The 18,033-nt window shown below is 37.0% G+C and overlaps 1 protein-coding gene across 7 annotated transcripts in view; it reads right to left on the reverse strand.

Moving 5' to 3' along the window:
- Window positions 1-18,033, reverse strand: part of Ap2b1 (adaptor related protein complex 2 subunit beta 1) — a 120,580-nt gene that overhangs the window by 33,892 nt on the left and 68,655 nt on the right. For 4 of the 7 annotated variants that reach the window (XM_004870655.4, XM_004870653.4, XM_004870654.4 and 1 more), the window contains exons 15-18: window positions 9,819-9,860; window positions 8,801-8,947; window positions 5,757-5,902; window positions 2,140-2,269 (exon numbers count right to left, since the gene is read on the reverse strand). In XM_004870655.4, coding sequence (XP_004870712.2) covers window positions 2,140-2,269; window positions 5,757-5,902; window positions 8,801-8,947; window positions 9,819-9,860 — 465 coding nt within the window. The remainder of the gene's footprint in view (window positions 1-2,139; window positions 2,270-5,756; window positions 5,903-8,800; window positions 8,948-9,818; window positions 9,861-18,033) is intronic. The other 3 variants (XM_087191476.1, XM_004870656.4, XM_087191477.1) reach the window with 1 other exon arrangement.

Below are 18,033 nucleotides of genomic sequence, written 5' to 3' on the forward strand. Positions count from 1 at the left end.
ACTGTCCTCAAATATTAGGCTTGAGGCTCTGTGGGTCAATGGGAGGGAGGTTAGATTTCAAGAAAAGAGAACAGATGCAGATTTGGGTTAGTTACTTCAGGATCTCGAGCTGGAAAAGTCCCTTAACACCTTACTCTCATAGTAACAGCCAACTTCATCTGCATTGTAACCCTTGTTTTATTCTTCTTGTCTAAGCCAACTTATATTGTGATTCACTTGTCTACTCTCTAAATCATTACTCAAAAAGCTGCAGTCAACTACTGTGACAATAAGGTAATGAGCCAGGGTGCACTGGTATTTAAACTACTCAGAACATTTAGTTTTAACTCCAAGTAATTTTATTTTTGCTGTCTCACCATCGGGACCATATCTCACAGTGGTATTTCTAGAAGATTGAGCAAGTGAGTCCTACCTGTTTTGACTGGAAAGTGGAAGGTTGATATTTGTCATCATTTTTAAATGTATTTGGTAGTCTCATTCAATTTGTGTTATCATCTCAATTTCTAGGTAGACGTGGGATCATAGATCATAGACGTGGGATCATGTGCTGACAGGGGGATTTAAATATTCCTCTCTGGTGTGTCTTTTAACTGTCCTTCATAATGTAGGTTTCCATTTTTGTTGTCATTAAATTATGAGCTTATTTTTAGTGGAGATTTTCTTTTCAGCTAGGAGTTTCAGATTTTAGTTGCTAAAGGTCTGCTTTCCATTTGTTTCTGCCAGGAACCCTAGGTTTCACCGGCCCTGAACCAACTGTACCTGATTTACTGGTTTGGCGATTACTGCACTTACATAGCTCATATATGCTTGGATTATAGGACTATATAATCATGTATGGCACACAGGAAGCTTTCTTACAAGAGGCCACTCAGAAATTCTGCTCAGAGAGGAATGTTCCTATCACTTTCTTGGGATATCAGAAACATTTTTCCGGTCCCCATCTCAGGTTGGACCAAGGCTCTCTCTTGCGTCCTTTGAGCATTAAAACCACAACGTCTAGGGTCTACAGCTGTATCAATAATCCTCCAGGGCACTATAGTTTTGGCTTATGATTACCACTCTGCCTTCATGTTGCTTCAATACCAGAAGATTTATAGTTTTCAAAGAGAATTTAAGACAGATGGAAATTGGATGAAACTCTAAGCTAATACCTAAGCATTAAAAAAAAAAAAAATCAACACTTTCAAAATCAACAGCCTCTTGAAGATCTGCTAAAGCCATTCTTAGTTCCTTTAATATGCTGTTTCACTTATCATAGATGTGCTGACAGGGGCATTTAAATCCAAATAACCCAGTGATTCAGTGTTCAAACTAACCTCCATATAAAATTCCTCTGAAATTTATTCTTATGTAAATTACATTTAAACCCTGCTATAAAAGTCTTAAAGAAAAAAAGCTTGTAAATAACTTAAGAAAAAAGTTTCTAAATGTTTAATGAGTAAAAAGAGTAACTCGATGTTAATGAATGACTTTCGTTTTCCTTAAAAACAAAATTCATTTCCACAAAGTTATTTCAAACCATAGTTCATGACCAACTCTAACATAACAAAGAGAGAGGGTGCTATCTATGGTTTGTCCCCTAAAGGTTTATGTGATGGCGGTGAGGTGGGTAAATGGCTTAATGAGAGGTGGTTATTATTGGGGGTACTGCCTTTGGAGGACATTAAATTCTTGTGGGACCCTGTATAGCTCTTGTGACAGTAAGTTGTTATCAAAAGAGCAAGATCAGCCCTTCCCTGAACTCTGACTTCCTGTCTTATTAAGAGCTTTCCATGTCACACATGCTCCTGCCATGATGCTGTCTGCCATGTGAACAAGCCGCAGGGGCCCTCACCAGAACCAAGCAAAGGTCCGTATCAAGCTCTTGAACGACTAAAATCTGTGAGCAAAACAAGCCTCTTTTCTCTATGAAGAACCCAGCCTCAGGTATTTTGACTGGTTTTTTTTGGGGGGGTACTGGGGATCAAACTCAGGATCTTGCGCTTGCAAGGCAGGCACGATGCTGCTGAGCTAAATCCCAGGCTCAAGTATTTTACTATAGTAATGGAAAATAAACTACTATTGAAGGGTTCCTTTCCATATAAATATAATATAGATATGATATTGATTAATACTACCCAAGTAAAGTAAGGCTCTGACCTGCAAGTTATTCAGAGGTTCCATCTTCATGACTGGGCCCAAGGTGTTGAGAGGCAGGGAGACATCGATGCTTTGGTTTGGCATCAGTGGTGTATGGATGGCCAGAGGAGTGCTTGGGATGACGCCAAAGCTTGGAAAGAGAATGAAGAAATCACAGAGATTAAGAGGTGAGATTTAGCCACATCTTGAGTTTCAGTTGACTTTTACTCTATTTCAAGGAAACATTTTTCAATACAACTAAATGGAAGGAATGGCAAGAAATAAGATACTCAATTTCAACTTGCCATAATGCTGGTTATATCATTCCATTAAATGGGTTTGAGGAAGGATAAAATATTCATAACTGCTTTGCTAATGCTATGATTTTGAAAGTTTCTGTGATTTACCAAGTCACTAAAGAGACACAGGTTTGATGAGCACTTTTAAAATAAATTCATCATGTCAAGATATGGTGAAGCACTCCTGTAATCCCAGCACTCTGGGAGCCTGAGGCAGGAGGACTGCAAGTTTGAACCAAGTCTAAACAACTTAGCGAGACCATGTCTCAAAATAAAAAAATTTAGGGCCAGGGATTTAGCTCAGTGGTTTCATCGCCTGTTGGGCAAGCTCAAGGACCCAAGTTTGATCCCCAGTACCAAATAAATAAATAAATAAATAATAAAAAAAATAAAAAGGTGGGGAATGTAGCTCAATGCAAAGGCCCTGGGTTCAATCCCCAGTAACACACACACACACACACCCCACACACAAATCCTTCCTTTGATAATCCTTGGGAAATAAGATTCAAAAATTTTTTTCTACGCTGTAAAGTACAATAAATGGACATTATTTAGCTTGACAACCTGTCTGATCAGTCCAGAAGATTGTTTAGTTGTAACTCCCATTTTCTTTCTTTTTTGTTCACTTACACAGCACACAATCACTGGAAAGAGCTAGTCTACATAGAGCACAACTGACAAGTTTAATTTTCTAAATAAGCAGGACAAGTTGTAGGTGTAAATATAGCCACTTTCCAAACCTAAGGAAGGCAGCAAGTATGCATTATTTCAACTTCCCAGAGTGCCAGTTTAATAATAATGCAAGAATGGTAAAGAGATTGGAAATGTGGCCTGAGTCTGATGTTATATAAAAACCAAAAACATGTTGGAGGGCAGACAGTCTGAAAAACATAAAAACTTTACAGATGGAGCAGAAAGGGAGAAGTGGAGCTAGATATAATATAAAATTTATACTAAATTTATATTTTAAATAGGATCAGTTTGTTTTATATAAAGATAATAATGTTTATAAAATAACTAAAGAGTACATAAATAGTATCTCTTTCAATTGTAAGAATGAATAAAGAAATAATTCCCTTTTCTTAGATAAACTATACCTTACCGTATACCAGAATATAATAAGTGATTCTGAGACTCACAAGTTGGAGCCAGTCTGGGAAACTTAGCAAGACCCTGTCTCAAAAAAAGAGTTGGAGAAGCTGCAAAGTGCAAACGCCCTGAGTTCAGTCTCTAGTACCAGAAAATAATGATGAAGATGATGGTGATGATATTTTTTAAAAGCCTAGACAGAAAAATAGTACATGTAAAATATAGACAAACAAGAGCCAATAAATACATAACGGGAAAGATAAAAGAACAAAATCAGAATAATGAAGAGAAATGTTTAAACATATAAATACTGAAAACTTTTTTTTCTTTGGTACTGCGGATTGAACTCGGGACCTTGTGCTTGTGAGGCAGGCGCTGGAACCACTGAGCTAAATCCTGGGCCTGAAAACTTTAAGTAAAAGACTTGAATGTATGAAATGAAATGGTACATCTTACTTCAGGCAAAACTGACCGAGAAAATTTTTAGACTTTAAAACTTTGGGCAGCTTAATATAAAAATCAAGTCATTTATATGAGGGGAAAAAAATCAAGCTGGAAATAAGACTTCCACAGAAACTTTCAAAGACAAAATACCTTGGAGCAAAACACTTTGTAAGAGTTCAAGTCAAGGATTTTTAAGTATGTGGGCTGGGGATGTAGCTCAGTGGTATACAGTGCTTGCTTAATATATGTGAGACTGGGTTTGATTCCTGAAAAACTAAAAAAGGAGGAATTTTCAAATATAAAGGTCACAGTTTTGACAATGTGAGAAAATTTAAGGAATACTGTATATTCACATGAACTCTTTCTGAGGAACCTACTAGGAGACATTCAAGAGATGACAAGAGAAACTTAAATAAAAGGATTGGCAGTAAGCACAAATCCAAGACGAAGATACAGGTCAAAGAATGTATACAACCCCCCCCCCCATGACGAATGTAAGCACTATGTACTGCAAACATGTACTAAGAAAAAAATATGGAAAAAAGAATGAAATGAATAAATGATATAATTTACAGAAATGAGAGAAAAAAGGGAAAACAGACTAGATGCTAAGCCTCATTTGTCTTATCTCCCTCATCTGGGAGAGTCAATGATGACAAAGTAAGTAGAAGTTTAAGCATACTTAAAGAGTACCATCAAAGCCAAGAAAGAGTATTACTGAGTTTAGGTCACAAGGGAGGATGCAGAAGACAGAAGGAAACAGACTTTAGAAAGCAAGGACTAAGGTTATGTAATCTAAAGGAATAAGTATAACAGAACAAAAACATAAATCTTTCTAAGTATAAGAATTACTTTTTAAAAAGGCAAGATAAATGGAGATCTATAGGTGAGGCAGATTTCCTTTACTGTAATACATTCCCCAACAGCCTTGTTCTTTAACAAAGGCAATTTCTGAAAGAGAATGGAAATAAAAATGGTCTTAACAGAAGGAAATCCAGACCTTCAAGATACATAAATGATTTCTAATGTGCCAAACTCTCAAATCCAGGGTACAAAGTGTTTCCAAGTGATCAGAAATAGACAGTCACTGACGCAAACTGTCTTTGACAAATTTTATTAAATGTTTTAATGGTATAATTATTACTCTGTTATAACAATGTTGAATATTTTGTATTTACAAATGAGTGAGTTCATCATTGAAGTCTAGTAGGCAGTTTCCTGAACCATACAACTTAACAAAAACTGATGTTTTATAAATATAAGAAATCAACATTTTACTTGTTCATGTTCTCTTACTTTTAAGGCAAAGAAGTGACTATTCAGAGTCTATAGGTGATTATTTGGTTAACACGTATACTGGCTATCTTCTACATTTTTGACATTGAGCAAAGTACATTAATTTTTCTCTACCAAAATATGCACTTCAGACAGCTTTGTTTGGTTCACTACTATACCCCTACTTTCTACAATCCAGTACACAGATGCTGAACAAGTATTTTTTAAAGTAAATGGATTACAATTAAAAGTGTTTAATTATTTTATTAAAAACATTCTAGTCCTAGAATTCTTTAAAAAGACAATAGATTCTGGTTCCTTCAATCCATATGGATAAATATTCCTCCAAAATTTACTATGCCCTCCAGAGGTGAAGGTCACAACTGAATGGACTTGCGAGAGCTACAGTTTACTCTGCATTCAGTGTCTGCCAAGATGTTAGTTTTTACCCATTGTTAAATGAAATATTCACTTATTGGACACATGGTACATTCTTGTATCAATATCAAGCTAAGGGCTCACATGTCTTACCTATTCTTGTTAAACTGGATTGCAAAGTCTGTCATATGTTGCAGGGCTTTGTTGGTGAAGTTCATTTCCATATAGATGTGCCCTTGGCGGTGAGTAAATGTTCCTGAAATCTCCAAGCCTTTAGCCTTTACTGCAGGTAGCCAGACCTGAAACATAGCATAGAGCTCAAAGGAACCAGACAAGATTTATCTTGACGCTATTTCTTTATTTTAACAAATAAAGATGAGAGTAAGGTTTTGCTTCCTCAGGCAATTGTGATTTTATATTATAAATATTAAGTCAGTTTGAAAGACTTCGGATCAAGTAGTATTTTCTGAATTGTAACATCATTCTCAATTATTTAAGAACCAAAACCAAACCAAAATTAAAAAAAACAACAACAGTCTATGGGTAACCCTAGTCTTTTCTCCATCTTTTGTTTAACTTGGTCATTTTAATGCTTTTGAATACACTTACCAAATATATATACAAGTAAAAAAGAAATTCTGATGAGTTTAATGTGTTTTTCTGTTAGTTTTGATAAAAGTTTTAAAAGGAAGAAATGGAATCTACTAATGAAAACAGCATGGCTATAATCTTTGAAGACGGTTAGCATTATTAGCAACCTTTTTAAGGATATATCTTACATATATTTCTAACTTTTGCTATCATTATGGTAATAGTAAATACTCAGGTGTTGCTTAAATAATCTCATCCCTGGCCACAGAACCTGTAATATTCCTGGCTTACACCAGTAAAAAACTTTAAAAGTTAAAAAACAATCAGGAAATATATGAGTTGTTCTGATCACACAGGACAGAAAACCAAGGAGTTTGTCAGTGGTAAATAATCAGGTTGAACACTCAAGCCACACAAAAAAGGAGAAGGAGGAGAGGAGGAGGAAGCAGAGGAGGAGGAGGAAGAGGAGGAGAAAAAAAAGAGGAAATACTCAGAAGATACTATTTTTCATTTATCATTTGGTCAAAAAATTCTTAAAAATCAGCCATGGGTGGTGCAATGACTATTACATGTTCAAGGCCAGTCTGAGCTACATAGTGAGATTCTGTTTGAAAAAGTAAAATAAGACAAAGCTCAGCACTTCCTGGGTTCAATCCTCAATACCACCCAAAACAAAAACAAAAACAAATCAGTCACATCCAATGGAGAACAGAAGGAACTTGGTGCTCTCATTTTGTTGTTAGGAAAGTAATTTTATGCCATCTCTTTGGAGCATAAGTTGGTAATGTCTATTTAAAATGTTAAATGATCAAGCAAATTTCAAGTTTCCCTTGTAGATATATATATATATTTTTTGGTACCAGGGATCAAACTCAGGTCCTTGTGCTTGCGCAGCAGGAAGCGAAACCACTGAGCTAAATCCCGGGCCCCCTTGTAGATATATTTACAAAAATATGTCAGAACATACACAGAGCAACACTATAACAACAACCAAGAAGAATGAGTACAATGGCTATGTCTGACATAGCCCCTACAAAGAACGTGGGGCCAGGCACAGTAATCCCAGAACTCTAGGAGGCTGAGAAGGGAGGATCACAAGTTCAAGGTCAACCGGGGCAAATTAGTAAGGCCTCATTTCAAAATAAAAAAAGGGGATTGGGGATGTAGCTCAGTGTGAAGGTCCTGGGCTCAATCCCCATTCCGGGGGGACAAAACAAAACAGAAAAAGAATGTGGTAGTGAAAGAACAATGTACAAAGCAGTATATTGTGAAGTAAATAATTTACAGAGCAAAATAAAAGATAAGTAATGGGAAACAGGGAGACAGATCTTTTGCAAATGAGAAGGGGCAAAAGATGGAGGAATGAGGAAGGGAAGGGAGGAGAAAGAAAAAGAAATTAAGCTGTGTTATATATATGTACTAACTCCCCAAATACATGTAATTATAATACCGCAAACATGTACTAATGTTTAAAACTGAAAAAAAATCTACTGACACAGTATTTTTTTTCCTGACATAGTATTTTTAAAGGATACAAATATTTGAGTATATGCATTATCTTTATCTTTTTCTTTTGAAAGGACACATGACAAAGTTAACAGTGGCTATGTATGGGGAAATGGGAGCAAGAGGAAACTATCTTTTGTCTTATATTTGTATATCATTTAAGTAAGTTATTTGTAGGTAAAGGAGTACATTAGATAATTTTTTAATTAATAAAGTCTGTGTGGCTAATTTCCAACACAGTAGATATTACAACAAAGCTATAGTACTAAATAGTGCCAGAATACTATGGCTCTGTTTTGAGCCATCTTTTTAGAATCTAGTGGGTTTTTTTTTGGTACCGGGGATCAAACTCGGGACCTTGTGCTTTCGAGGCAGGCGCCAGAACCACTGAGCTAAATCCCCGGCTGAGCCATCTTTTTGATTATTCTATGCAATGCCTATATACACATAGTTATAAATCCTGGAATGGACAATTGGCCTATATGTCTTTAGCAGAGATTCTCCATAAGGAATCAGATGAGCAGGCAGTAAAATCAGGAAGCAAAGAGGCACACTAGTTCTTACAAAGGCAAGATTATACAAAGTCTACCCTGACCTGGCTAGTATCTTTCCCAAGAGCTTAAAAGAGCTTCATTTATCAGTAGGTTCCTGTTCTGAATTTTAATCTGACGGACATCCAGCAAGGTTGAGACTGGAAGAGCCCCAATGACACAAATCTAAACCAGTACTCTACATGGGTATATGAAAACCCATAAAAATCAAATCTGAGCAATAGCACTCTAGAATCAGTATGTAATACAAATGAACAAAGGAGGATGGAACAAAAAAAATGTTACTTCTCTATACTGTATTTTTTCACCTGTTGATGCACTGTATAACAGACTTTCACTAGACTCACTTCAGTGCTGATAAACTATAAACATGTTTAACAAAGATGCTAATGGTGCTTCCCATTAGACTGAAGCTGTATTTTATCTTCTTTGTTAATTCCTTAGAACCAAGGCAAAATCTTGGATTTATTAGTTCTGGAAGTAACATAAATGTAGAAATAATTTGGGTTTTGTCAATTAAGAAAGTATTGCTATGCTAACTTTACTTACAGCCTTAGGAGCCACGTAACCACCAGGTGCCATCCCTATCCCTGTGGAGAGTTCAAATAGGTCATTCAGACCACTGCTGACTACGGCAGGAGTTGGTGAGGGAGCAAAGGTTGCAGGCACTGATGATGGGATGAAGGACTGTCCAACCTGCAGGGAAAAAAAAAAAGGGAGAGAGAAGATCAGGAAGAACAACAGATTAGTAGCCTTTAAAATGCTGCTATTTATTTTAACAGTACTGATAAACCAGTAAGAAAACACAATTACAATATTCCTAGGAGCCAAGCTGGTATATCTTTGTATTTTTAATCACAGTTTTTTTTTTCATCACTGACAAGATACACATATACCCTTCAGAAGCTTTATCAAGACACAGTATTCAGTAGACACAGGAATACGGTAAGCCAAGATTTTGTCTGTCTGTTTCCAATTTTAGCTTCCATGATTCTGTGCAAAAGGCCTACAGGTACACTAAAAAAGGGGGCGTTTGTCTCTACAGAAAGAATGAGAAGCATCCAACTTAAACAGCATTTCCAATTTCACTTGGTACAGCCAAGTCTTACTTTCCCATTTAGGCATAAATACCTAGTGGGAAGCTCTCCTGAGGGAGATGATATTCACACTCCCAAACTCACTCATCTGTGAGGAGAGGCTCAATGAGTCCAGCTGACTCTCTCAAGTTCTCTCTGGATGACACCAGGGAATAAGAACATTCTCTAGTCAAGATGGGAGGTTCTATTTCCTTTAGCTCTTTAATGTCAGAAACATAAAGATCTCTTCAGGCACCAGAGCAGCAAACCCTAATGATGTCCCTAGACCACATGTGGTACATGATCCCAAAGATTCTAAGTAACCCTACTCTACTTTCTACCTCTCATACACTGCTAGAGATTTTGGTGTATGATATATACTGCTATAGAGATCTGGGTGTATAGCAGCAGTGGTTTGACAGTGTGTGCAAAGGAAAGGCATCAAACAGGGGGCGGCGCTTCCCATGGTGAAAAAAATGGATGGCACTTACTGCCGGACTTCCTCCAATGCCCCCGCCAAGGTCACTGCCAAGCTGAAAGAGAGAAAGCAGAGAGAGAAGAGAGAGGTAGAGTTCATTTAGCTAAGTACTAGATGCCCATACAGAATCTGTAAATTGCTCTACCAAGTTGCTGGAAATACATGCCATTCAATGTGTTTCCCAAAGCCTAAGGAAATTCTAGATTGCAAAGAAATATGCCCTAGGGGAACCAAGTGGTGATAGTGAGGGGGTGTGGGAGTTTTGAGAAAACTTGGAAAGAAGATGGAGCTGGGACATCTCAAGGATGTTTCAGATCCAATCTTTACAGCAGGACACATGAACACAACCCAAACAAGATTTAAAGAATTTGCATATTCCAAGAAGCTCTACTTCCAAGCATCAATGTTTTGAATATTTTTTTCTTTAAAAAGAAATTTAAGGGGGAAATAAAAGAAAAGAAGGCTAAAACATGCTTTGATCTACAAAATCTACTGTCTGAATGAATGAGATGGTGAGAACCAAATCAGCTTTGAACTGTAATTTCAAGCTTTGAGAATTACAGGTGGAATAAAAGTGATTTTAGAGTTTAGACTATTCCTAAAAGAAAATAGTTGGGACAATAATCTATCCTATCTGGGGAGGAAGGTGGAGGCTTCAAATCTGCAATGCTTCAAATCTCCCTGACAGTCAATACAACTAAGGAGAAAATGCTATGATTTATTTGGAGTAGTTCATTTAAAATGCGGTTGAACATTAGAGAACTAGACTAACTGAATTAGGAGCTGACAGGAAAATACTTTCACATGATATTAGTCTTGCCTGTTTTTCTCAGGGCTCTGATATATAACTGACCCGGAAGTCAGTCTTCTGTGACAAAAACATTAAAGAACTGAAGCTAAAAACAGCTGGTAGTCAAGCAAAGTAAAATACAATGGAACCTGTATATACAACCAGTAGCAGTGTTTAGAAACAAAACCTCCCTTTTGCTACCGTTTCACATTTGCTTCCTCTCTAGTTGTTTATCTACAATGCCTGTTTCAATCATCAAATGCTTGTCTACTTTAAAAATAGACTAAAAGACTAAAAACTTTTTGTTCATTGTCTCTTATTTAGTGGTAGAAATTTGATGATCACTGTGTTGTGATTGTGTTAAAAAACAATTGTAATGCATTTTCAGGATTTGGGATTTATCTTCTTTATGATCTGATAGTATATAAAATGGTGCTGCCAAAATCTAAAATTCAATCTATATTAAAAAATAGTGAGGTCTATGACCAAACTATTTCCTCTGTGATAGAAAAGAACCCCAGCAGGTGCTTAACAAAAAGTACTCTCTGCACTAAGCCACAGAGTATTCCAAATCACAGAGCTGACATTTCCAGAAACTGGTTCCTGAAGATTAGTAAATGGTCAGACATGGGATGATAAACATAAAGCTAATGACAAATAAAGAGGTCATCTCAACCAAGAATTTGAACAACTGAAAAAAGCATGAAAGTAAACAGAAAAAATATTATATATCTGCTTTCTCCCTGGTTCTAGAATAACACACATCTGGAGCATGACATTCCTTTTATTCTAACACTTACATAGTATTTGCAACATGCAAGGAATGCAAAGATGTCAGACAGTCATTATACAGACAAATAAGAACCAGTTTGCAAACTGGCAGGAGAAATACAACAGAGGTACAAAACCATACAGAATATACTAAAGCAAAAAAGGGAAGCTCTGAAAGGAAGAGCCTACTTTTGGTGAGTGTAATGAAGAGAAGTTCCAAAGAGGTGAAAGCAAAAATGGAGGAGGCACTTTTCTCAAATAGCATGATTTTTCATTCCTAAAAAATCAAGAATAAAAGCATGACTGGGAATATGAGCAGACCAATTAGAATGGAGCACAGGGTAAATACGTTTTAAAATGTAAATTACGTTTGGCATGGCATCACATGCCTGTAATCCCAGCATTTGGGAGGTTGAGGCAGGAGGATCACCTCAGGTTTGAGGCCAGCCTGGGCTACATAGTAAGATCCTAACTCAAAAAACAAAATAAACAACCATAAATTGTACAGAATAAGATTCCAAAGGCAGTCTAATTTTAGAAGGTTTTCCCCTTTATAAAAACAGAGGTTTCTCAAAGTAAGATTTAAACTTTCAAATATTAGTAATAACTATGTTCCAGGAACTATGACTTTCAACCTTGGATACACAATGGAATTAATCACCTGCTTGTGTTAGTGTATGTTTGAAGGTGTTTTTTAAAAAAATGGTACTGGGGAGGCTGAAGCACGAGGTTTGCTTGAGCCCACCAACCAGTTTGAAACAAACCTGGGCAACTTGGCAAAACCTTGTCTCTCTTCAATCAATCAATTAATGTTACTGCCTGAGTCTTATTCCCAGAGAGTGATTTAACTGTTGTGAGGTTTAGCCTGGGTGTTAAGAGTTTTGAAAAGCTCTTGTAGTTGATCCTAGTGTACAGCCAAGGTTTAAAACACTGCCTTAGAGGATTAATGATTTTAGAATCAGACAAGATGAGTTTAAAACTTATTTCTGAATACAAAGGAGATCAGACTTTAGAGAGAGAGAGAGAGAGAAAAAAAAAAGGGCCGGGGAATTAGCTCAGTGGTTTCATCACCTGGTGCGCAAGTGCAAGGACCCAAGCTTGATCCCTGGTACACACACACACAAAAAAGCTTTCTAAGGAAGGCAAAGGCTAAATAAAAAAAAAACATGGAAGGGATTCTACAAAAGGTCTGATTTGATGACTTTCTGATAAGCTTTCTCTCTCTAACTACGCCCTCTTCTGGCCAGACTTAACAACTCAAGCTTGAAAGAGAATTCTTTATGGTCCTGGGTTGGCATTCAATGGCAAGAAAAAAACCCCACACCATTAAGGAAATAGTTTTACCAAACATGCTAAATTCAGTAAAAACAAACAAACAAAAACCAAAAAAAAACCACCATTGAGGATAAGGTCTCACTGATGAGATTTAGACCAAAGGAAATAAAGCACACTTACAGTTCTTATTTTCTCAGATTTCATTCTTATCTTTGAATATTATATGGGTATTATCTTTGCTAGAAAAGACCTGAATGTAGTCTTCCCCATGCTGCTGATCAATTTTATTCAAAACCATAGAAGAAGCTGAAAAAATAATCCTGATATTCTTTTGTTTATGTTCAGTATTATAGAGACAACTAGCTAGAATCAAGAACTCTGATTTGATACAGACAGGACCCCAAGGGTACCAGAGACACATAGCCAGCATCATAAAAGGTTCACCTAATTGTATTATGTTCAGAAAGTAAAGGGAGGTAACAATATCACACATTTTCTAACTAGCAAGTCTATATAGCTTACTTAGACTTTGTTCTGCAGCTTTCTTCTTGAATGCGAAAGATTCCAAGGAAAGTTATCCTCCTCGGAGAATATTGCAAGGTGATAAAACAATGATGGAGAGTAGAGGACAGTGACTAATACAGAGATGGCAACAAGGGTGGAAATGATTCATCCAGTAAGTGACCTCACCTAACTACTACTGTGACAAGCAGATGGAAGCGGATAATCAAAGAAAAAAGAAAACTATTGGTCCACACTAGACATTAACCATTTCAGTTCAGTGGCTGATATTATGTGCAGTCAGGTTCATCTACCTGGAAATACTCTGAGCCTGCACTTACCAGGGGCTCACACAAATCAATCAAATTAGGACTTGTGAGATTCAGAGTGATATCCATTATCTAGTTAGCTGGTGGGAGCCAGGAGTGAAAAGGAAAGGTGTTCACAACATGGCTTTAATCCCAATCTAGGTGTCTAGATATAGTTAAGTCCTTGACTTATGAACATTAGAGTTGCCAAATTTCACAGGTATACTGTGTAAGACTCACTTTTGTCACTTTTACAAACAAATCTAATTTATGAACGTTCTCCCAGAATGGAACTCATTTGTAAGTCAGGGATTTATTGTACTGTGTTTTGAGTGTCCCTTGGAGTTGTTCACAGGCCATTGTTCCCAAGATTGCCTTTCTGAAGCTGCCATTTTCTCCATGAAAAAAAAAAAAAATGTCAGGCCAGGGATTTAGCTCAGTGGTTTCACCGCCTGCTGGGCAGGCGCAAGGACCCAAGTTCGATCCCCGGTACTAAAAAAAAAAAAGAAAAAAAAATAATGTCAACTACAGGCTAACTGAATCAGGATATAGGAAGAAGGGAGAGGTGCCAATTTCAGGAAGACAATATCTGAAATGCTGAAAGCTGAGCAGACTTTTCCTAAAAGTCTCTAGTTGATAACCAAGTCCAAGTTTCCCACTAGTTGTGCAGTTCTAAACCATGGTAGTTGTAGTTATTAAATAACACTGTCAATGAGCGGTCACTTTACCATGCTTGAAGTATTGTTAAGTGAGCCTCAGTTCATATTGAATTATACAATAATGTGCCACTGCACTATTAATTCAGTAACTAGAAGGCAAGTAGTAATTTCTGGTCACTTACTGTAACTCACAGGCTAAAGAGATTTCAGCATGGTTTCATGAGCTATGCAACAGAGTCAGGTACAGAGTCAAAAGTTTCAGAGGTGAGCCCACATACAGAAGTTCCAGCTCCGCTACAGATACCAACAGGAAATATCAACTTCAATAGCAATAATGCTATGATAGCAGAAATACAGAGAAAGAGCTCAAGACTGATGTTCTGTAAAGGAACAAAATTGCCTGACTCCAAGAAGAAAAAAAAAGTCCTTTAAAAAGGATACAAACTGGGATGGCCACTAAGGAGTTTTAATCAGGTTAGTCCTTTTGAGGTATATCTGACAAGTTCAAAGTATACCTATCTGCTTCTAAAACTGTGTAGCTGTCTGTGTATCTCAAGACATTGTCTTAGTAACAGCTGTAAATATTAAGGTCTGATATGTCTATGCTCCTAACACTCTCATCTATTTTATGTGATACTTTCCAGAACTGAAAGGAATTTTAGGAACCTACCAGTATAACTTACCAACAGCTCTGTGATCGAGGAGTCAATAGAATGGTGTAAAAATAGGATACAATGACTTTCATCACAATTACTTTTGAAAGTAATTGCTTTCAAAATTCTATTGGTTTCAAAAATATCAATCTGTGTTTTCCTATCTGGCTTTAGATTTCAGAAAGCATGTGGCATCTCTTAGGTGAAAGTATGGTTTTCAGCTATTTGGCAGAAATTTTAATTGGATCTTCCAAAAGCTATGGACAAAAAGCACCATAATACTAATGAAGTTAGTGAAAAGACTCTCACCATACAAAAGCTATTGTGTGTAAACTGATGGCTGAGAGTAGTGTTGACATGTAATAGCCTAAGTCATAATGGCAAATCTTTTATAGATGAGGGCCCAAACTACCAAAACCCATTTATTTATCACAAAGTGCCAACACTGCAATTAAACCTGAATACTAAGCTTTTAGTTTAGAAAATACAACTCATACATTAACATCTTTTGTTTTAATGTTTTACAAGAAAAACAACAGGCATGCCATAGCTTCGCCACTACTGGCCTAAGTGAATTGAGTTCATTTAAAAAATCATCAGAAGAGGGCCAGAGATTTAGCTCAGTGGCACTGTGCCTGCCTCAGAAGCACAAGGTCCTGAGTTTGATCTCTGATACTGTAAAAACAAAAACATAAAAATCACAGGAAGACTGCTTAATTTGAGGGAAAAAAAGGCTTCTGTTAATAGAACAGCGTACAGTATAAGTCCCTAACTTACGAACATTCGAGTTTCGAAGTTTCATAACTGTATAAGACTCATTGTCGACTTATGAATGAATCAGACTTACAAACAATTCTCCTGAAACAGAACTCATTCTTAAGTTGGGGACTTACTGTATAACTTCCTGATAAGAGAAAAAAATCCTAACAATGGCTACAGAGCTCAATGTTGAATACAGTAAATATCTACAGGAAAAATTCTGTATCCTGCCTCACTGTATGTATGATTTGTCTCCCTGACTAGAAGATAAGCTTGCAAGGACAATTTTGTTCACAACTACATTCCTAGTATACAGAATAGAGCCTGACATACAGTAAGCACTCTGATATTTATTGAATGAATCTTTTCTAGTAACCATGTAAGTAGGGCTACTGGCAATATTTCTTGGATAACAGTTTTGAAACAAAAATCACATTAGAGAAAAAAATCACCAAAAGAACAGAAGGTTGACAAAATTATCTACCAACTGGCCTAGAGCATAGTATCTGCATCAATATTGCCAACACATGTGAAAAGAAGTGAGGGGAAAAATGAACCCCTCCAGCCCAAGGCCTTTTCTAGAGAGGAAAAGCAGTATCTGCATGATTTTGATAGCAACTTTTCAGCAGAAGAATGCCTGCACATCACTAACTGCCTTGAAAGTACTAATGCTTTATTACTGCTTGTTGCCAAAAAGATGGGAAGATGAGATTTTATGGCTGTCCTTCAAGAGGAAAAGATGAACAACAAAAGGATGAAAGGAATAATCCTGATCTTTCTGCTGTAAAAATATGTAACTTACCAGTCTCTCTTTTTTTTTTTTACAAATGAATAGTCTTATTCTCAGACTTTCATGTGTCTCCTAGTGATACACTAGCCCAAACTCACATGTCCCGAGAACCTTGAGGTACAGCAGAGAGGCTTAGGCGAAGAAACTCTTGTGTTTTATCTTAATAGGTCATGCACTTTTGTTGTTGTTGTTGTTGTTTTGGTACCAGGGATCGAACTTGAGACCTTGCGCTTGTGTGGCAGGCGCCGGAACCACTAAGCTAAATCCCTGGCCCAGGTCATGCACTTTTACACTCTAAGCCCTACACATGAGTGCTTATTCTGTGTTTATATTACTCATCATCAAGTACAACCGACACTGCAAGATGATGAGCCAGCCATGTTTATCCGGCAGCTTCAAATGTACCCCACACTCTTCTCTACAGTTCAGATTATGTACCCTAGTTTGAGAAGGATCAAAGTTAAGTGACACGGGATTCTAGTCTAGAAGATGACAATAACAAACTGTAGGAATCGTGAGAGTGAAAAGAAGGTAACTTTGGAATTTTGAATAAGTCCTGGGTTTAAATTCCATGTCTGGCTCACTGGCTAGGTGACATCCCAAAATTGAGCCCAATATTATGTTATTGAGGTGTTCTGAGGATTAGAAATTATGAAAGTTAAAAAAAAAAAAAAAGTCCTAGCACATGTGCCGGCACTTAGTAACTGGTAATTATTCTCAAAACTGCCTGCTAGGGTTTGGATCAAGTATCCCCGAAAGATCCATGTATTAAAGGCTTGGTCTCTATCTAGCTCATGGCGCTACTGGGAGGTAGTGGAATCTTAAGAAGTGGGATTTAGTAGGAAGGCTTTTGGTCATTGTGGAGTACCTTTTAAGAGGATAGTCAGACCCTGGCCTCTTCCTCCTGTTCACTTCCCAGCCATAAGGTGAGCGGTTTTGGTCTGCCATGTGATCCTCCTATGAATGTACTGCCTTATCATAGGCCCAAAAGCAACAGGGCCAATTGACCATGGACTGAAACTCCTAAAACTATGAACCAAAACGAAATCTTTTCTCCTTATAAGTCAATTATCTTATGTTTCTGTTATAGTGACAGATAACTAACAAACACTGAGGCCAGCCTTGACTAAACTTATACATTTGATAAAAGATAATGGTTATAGAAGCCACTTTGAAAATTTTATAATACAAAATTGGGCAACAATTTACAAAGCTCTTTTTATACAACTAAAACAAAAAGGTGTTAAGTCACTGCACAGCTCCTCCAAAGGAAGAAAAATGAAGGCACAACACTAGTAGGCTCAATAAATTTTCCTGGGGACTAAAAAACTCAAAACTGTTAATAAAGTAGCTCACGAAAAAAATTTCAAAGGCAAAAATCTGTAAGAAACAGTGTGAGAGGTTTTGAAAAATTGAGTGTCTTTATGAGACATGATTAAAAAAAATACGGTGAATGTTGTTGCCGATTGTCATTTGAAGGAAAAGAAGGTTCATGAAAGCATCACAATATGTCCTCAACCACTTTATGTACTGGACCTGGCACCAAGTGACTTCTGGCTCTTCCCCCAAAGTTAAAATAACCATAAAAAGTAAACATTTTGAATCAATTCAGATCACTGAGGCAGCCATGACAGTGTAACTAACACCCACAAAAGAGGACTTGTAAAACTGCTTCAGAAAATGGCAAAAATGAGGGATAAGTGTGCTTGAAGCAAGGGGGCA

Source organism: Heterocephalus glaber, unplaced genomic scaffold, assembly GCF_053883595.1.
Source record: "Heterocephalus glaber isolate CG9 unplaced genomic scaffold, H.glaber_assembly_v1.0 deba00001564, whole genome shotgun sequence".
In the NCBI taxonomy this organism is placed as follows: Eukaryota; Metazoa; Chordata; class Mammalia; order Rodentia; family Bathyergidae; genus Heterocephalus; species Heterocephalus glaber.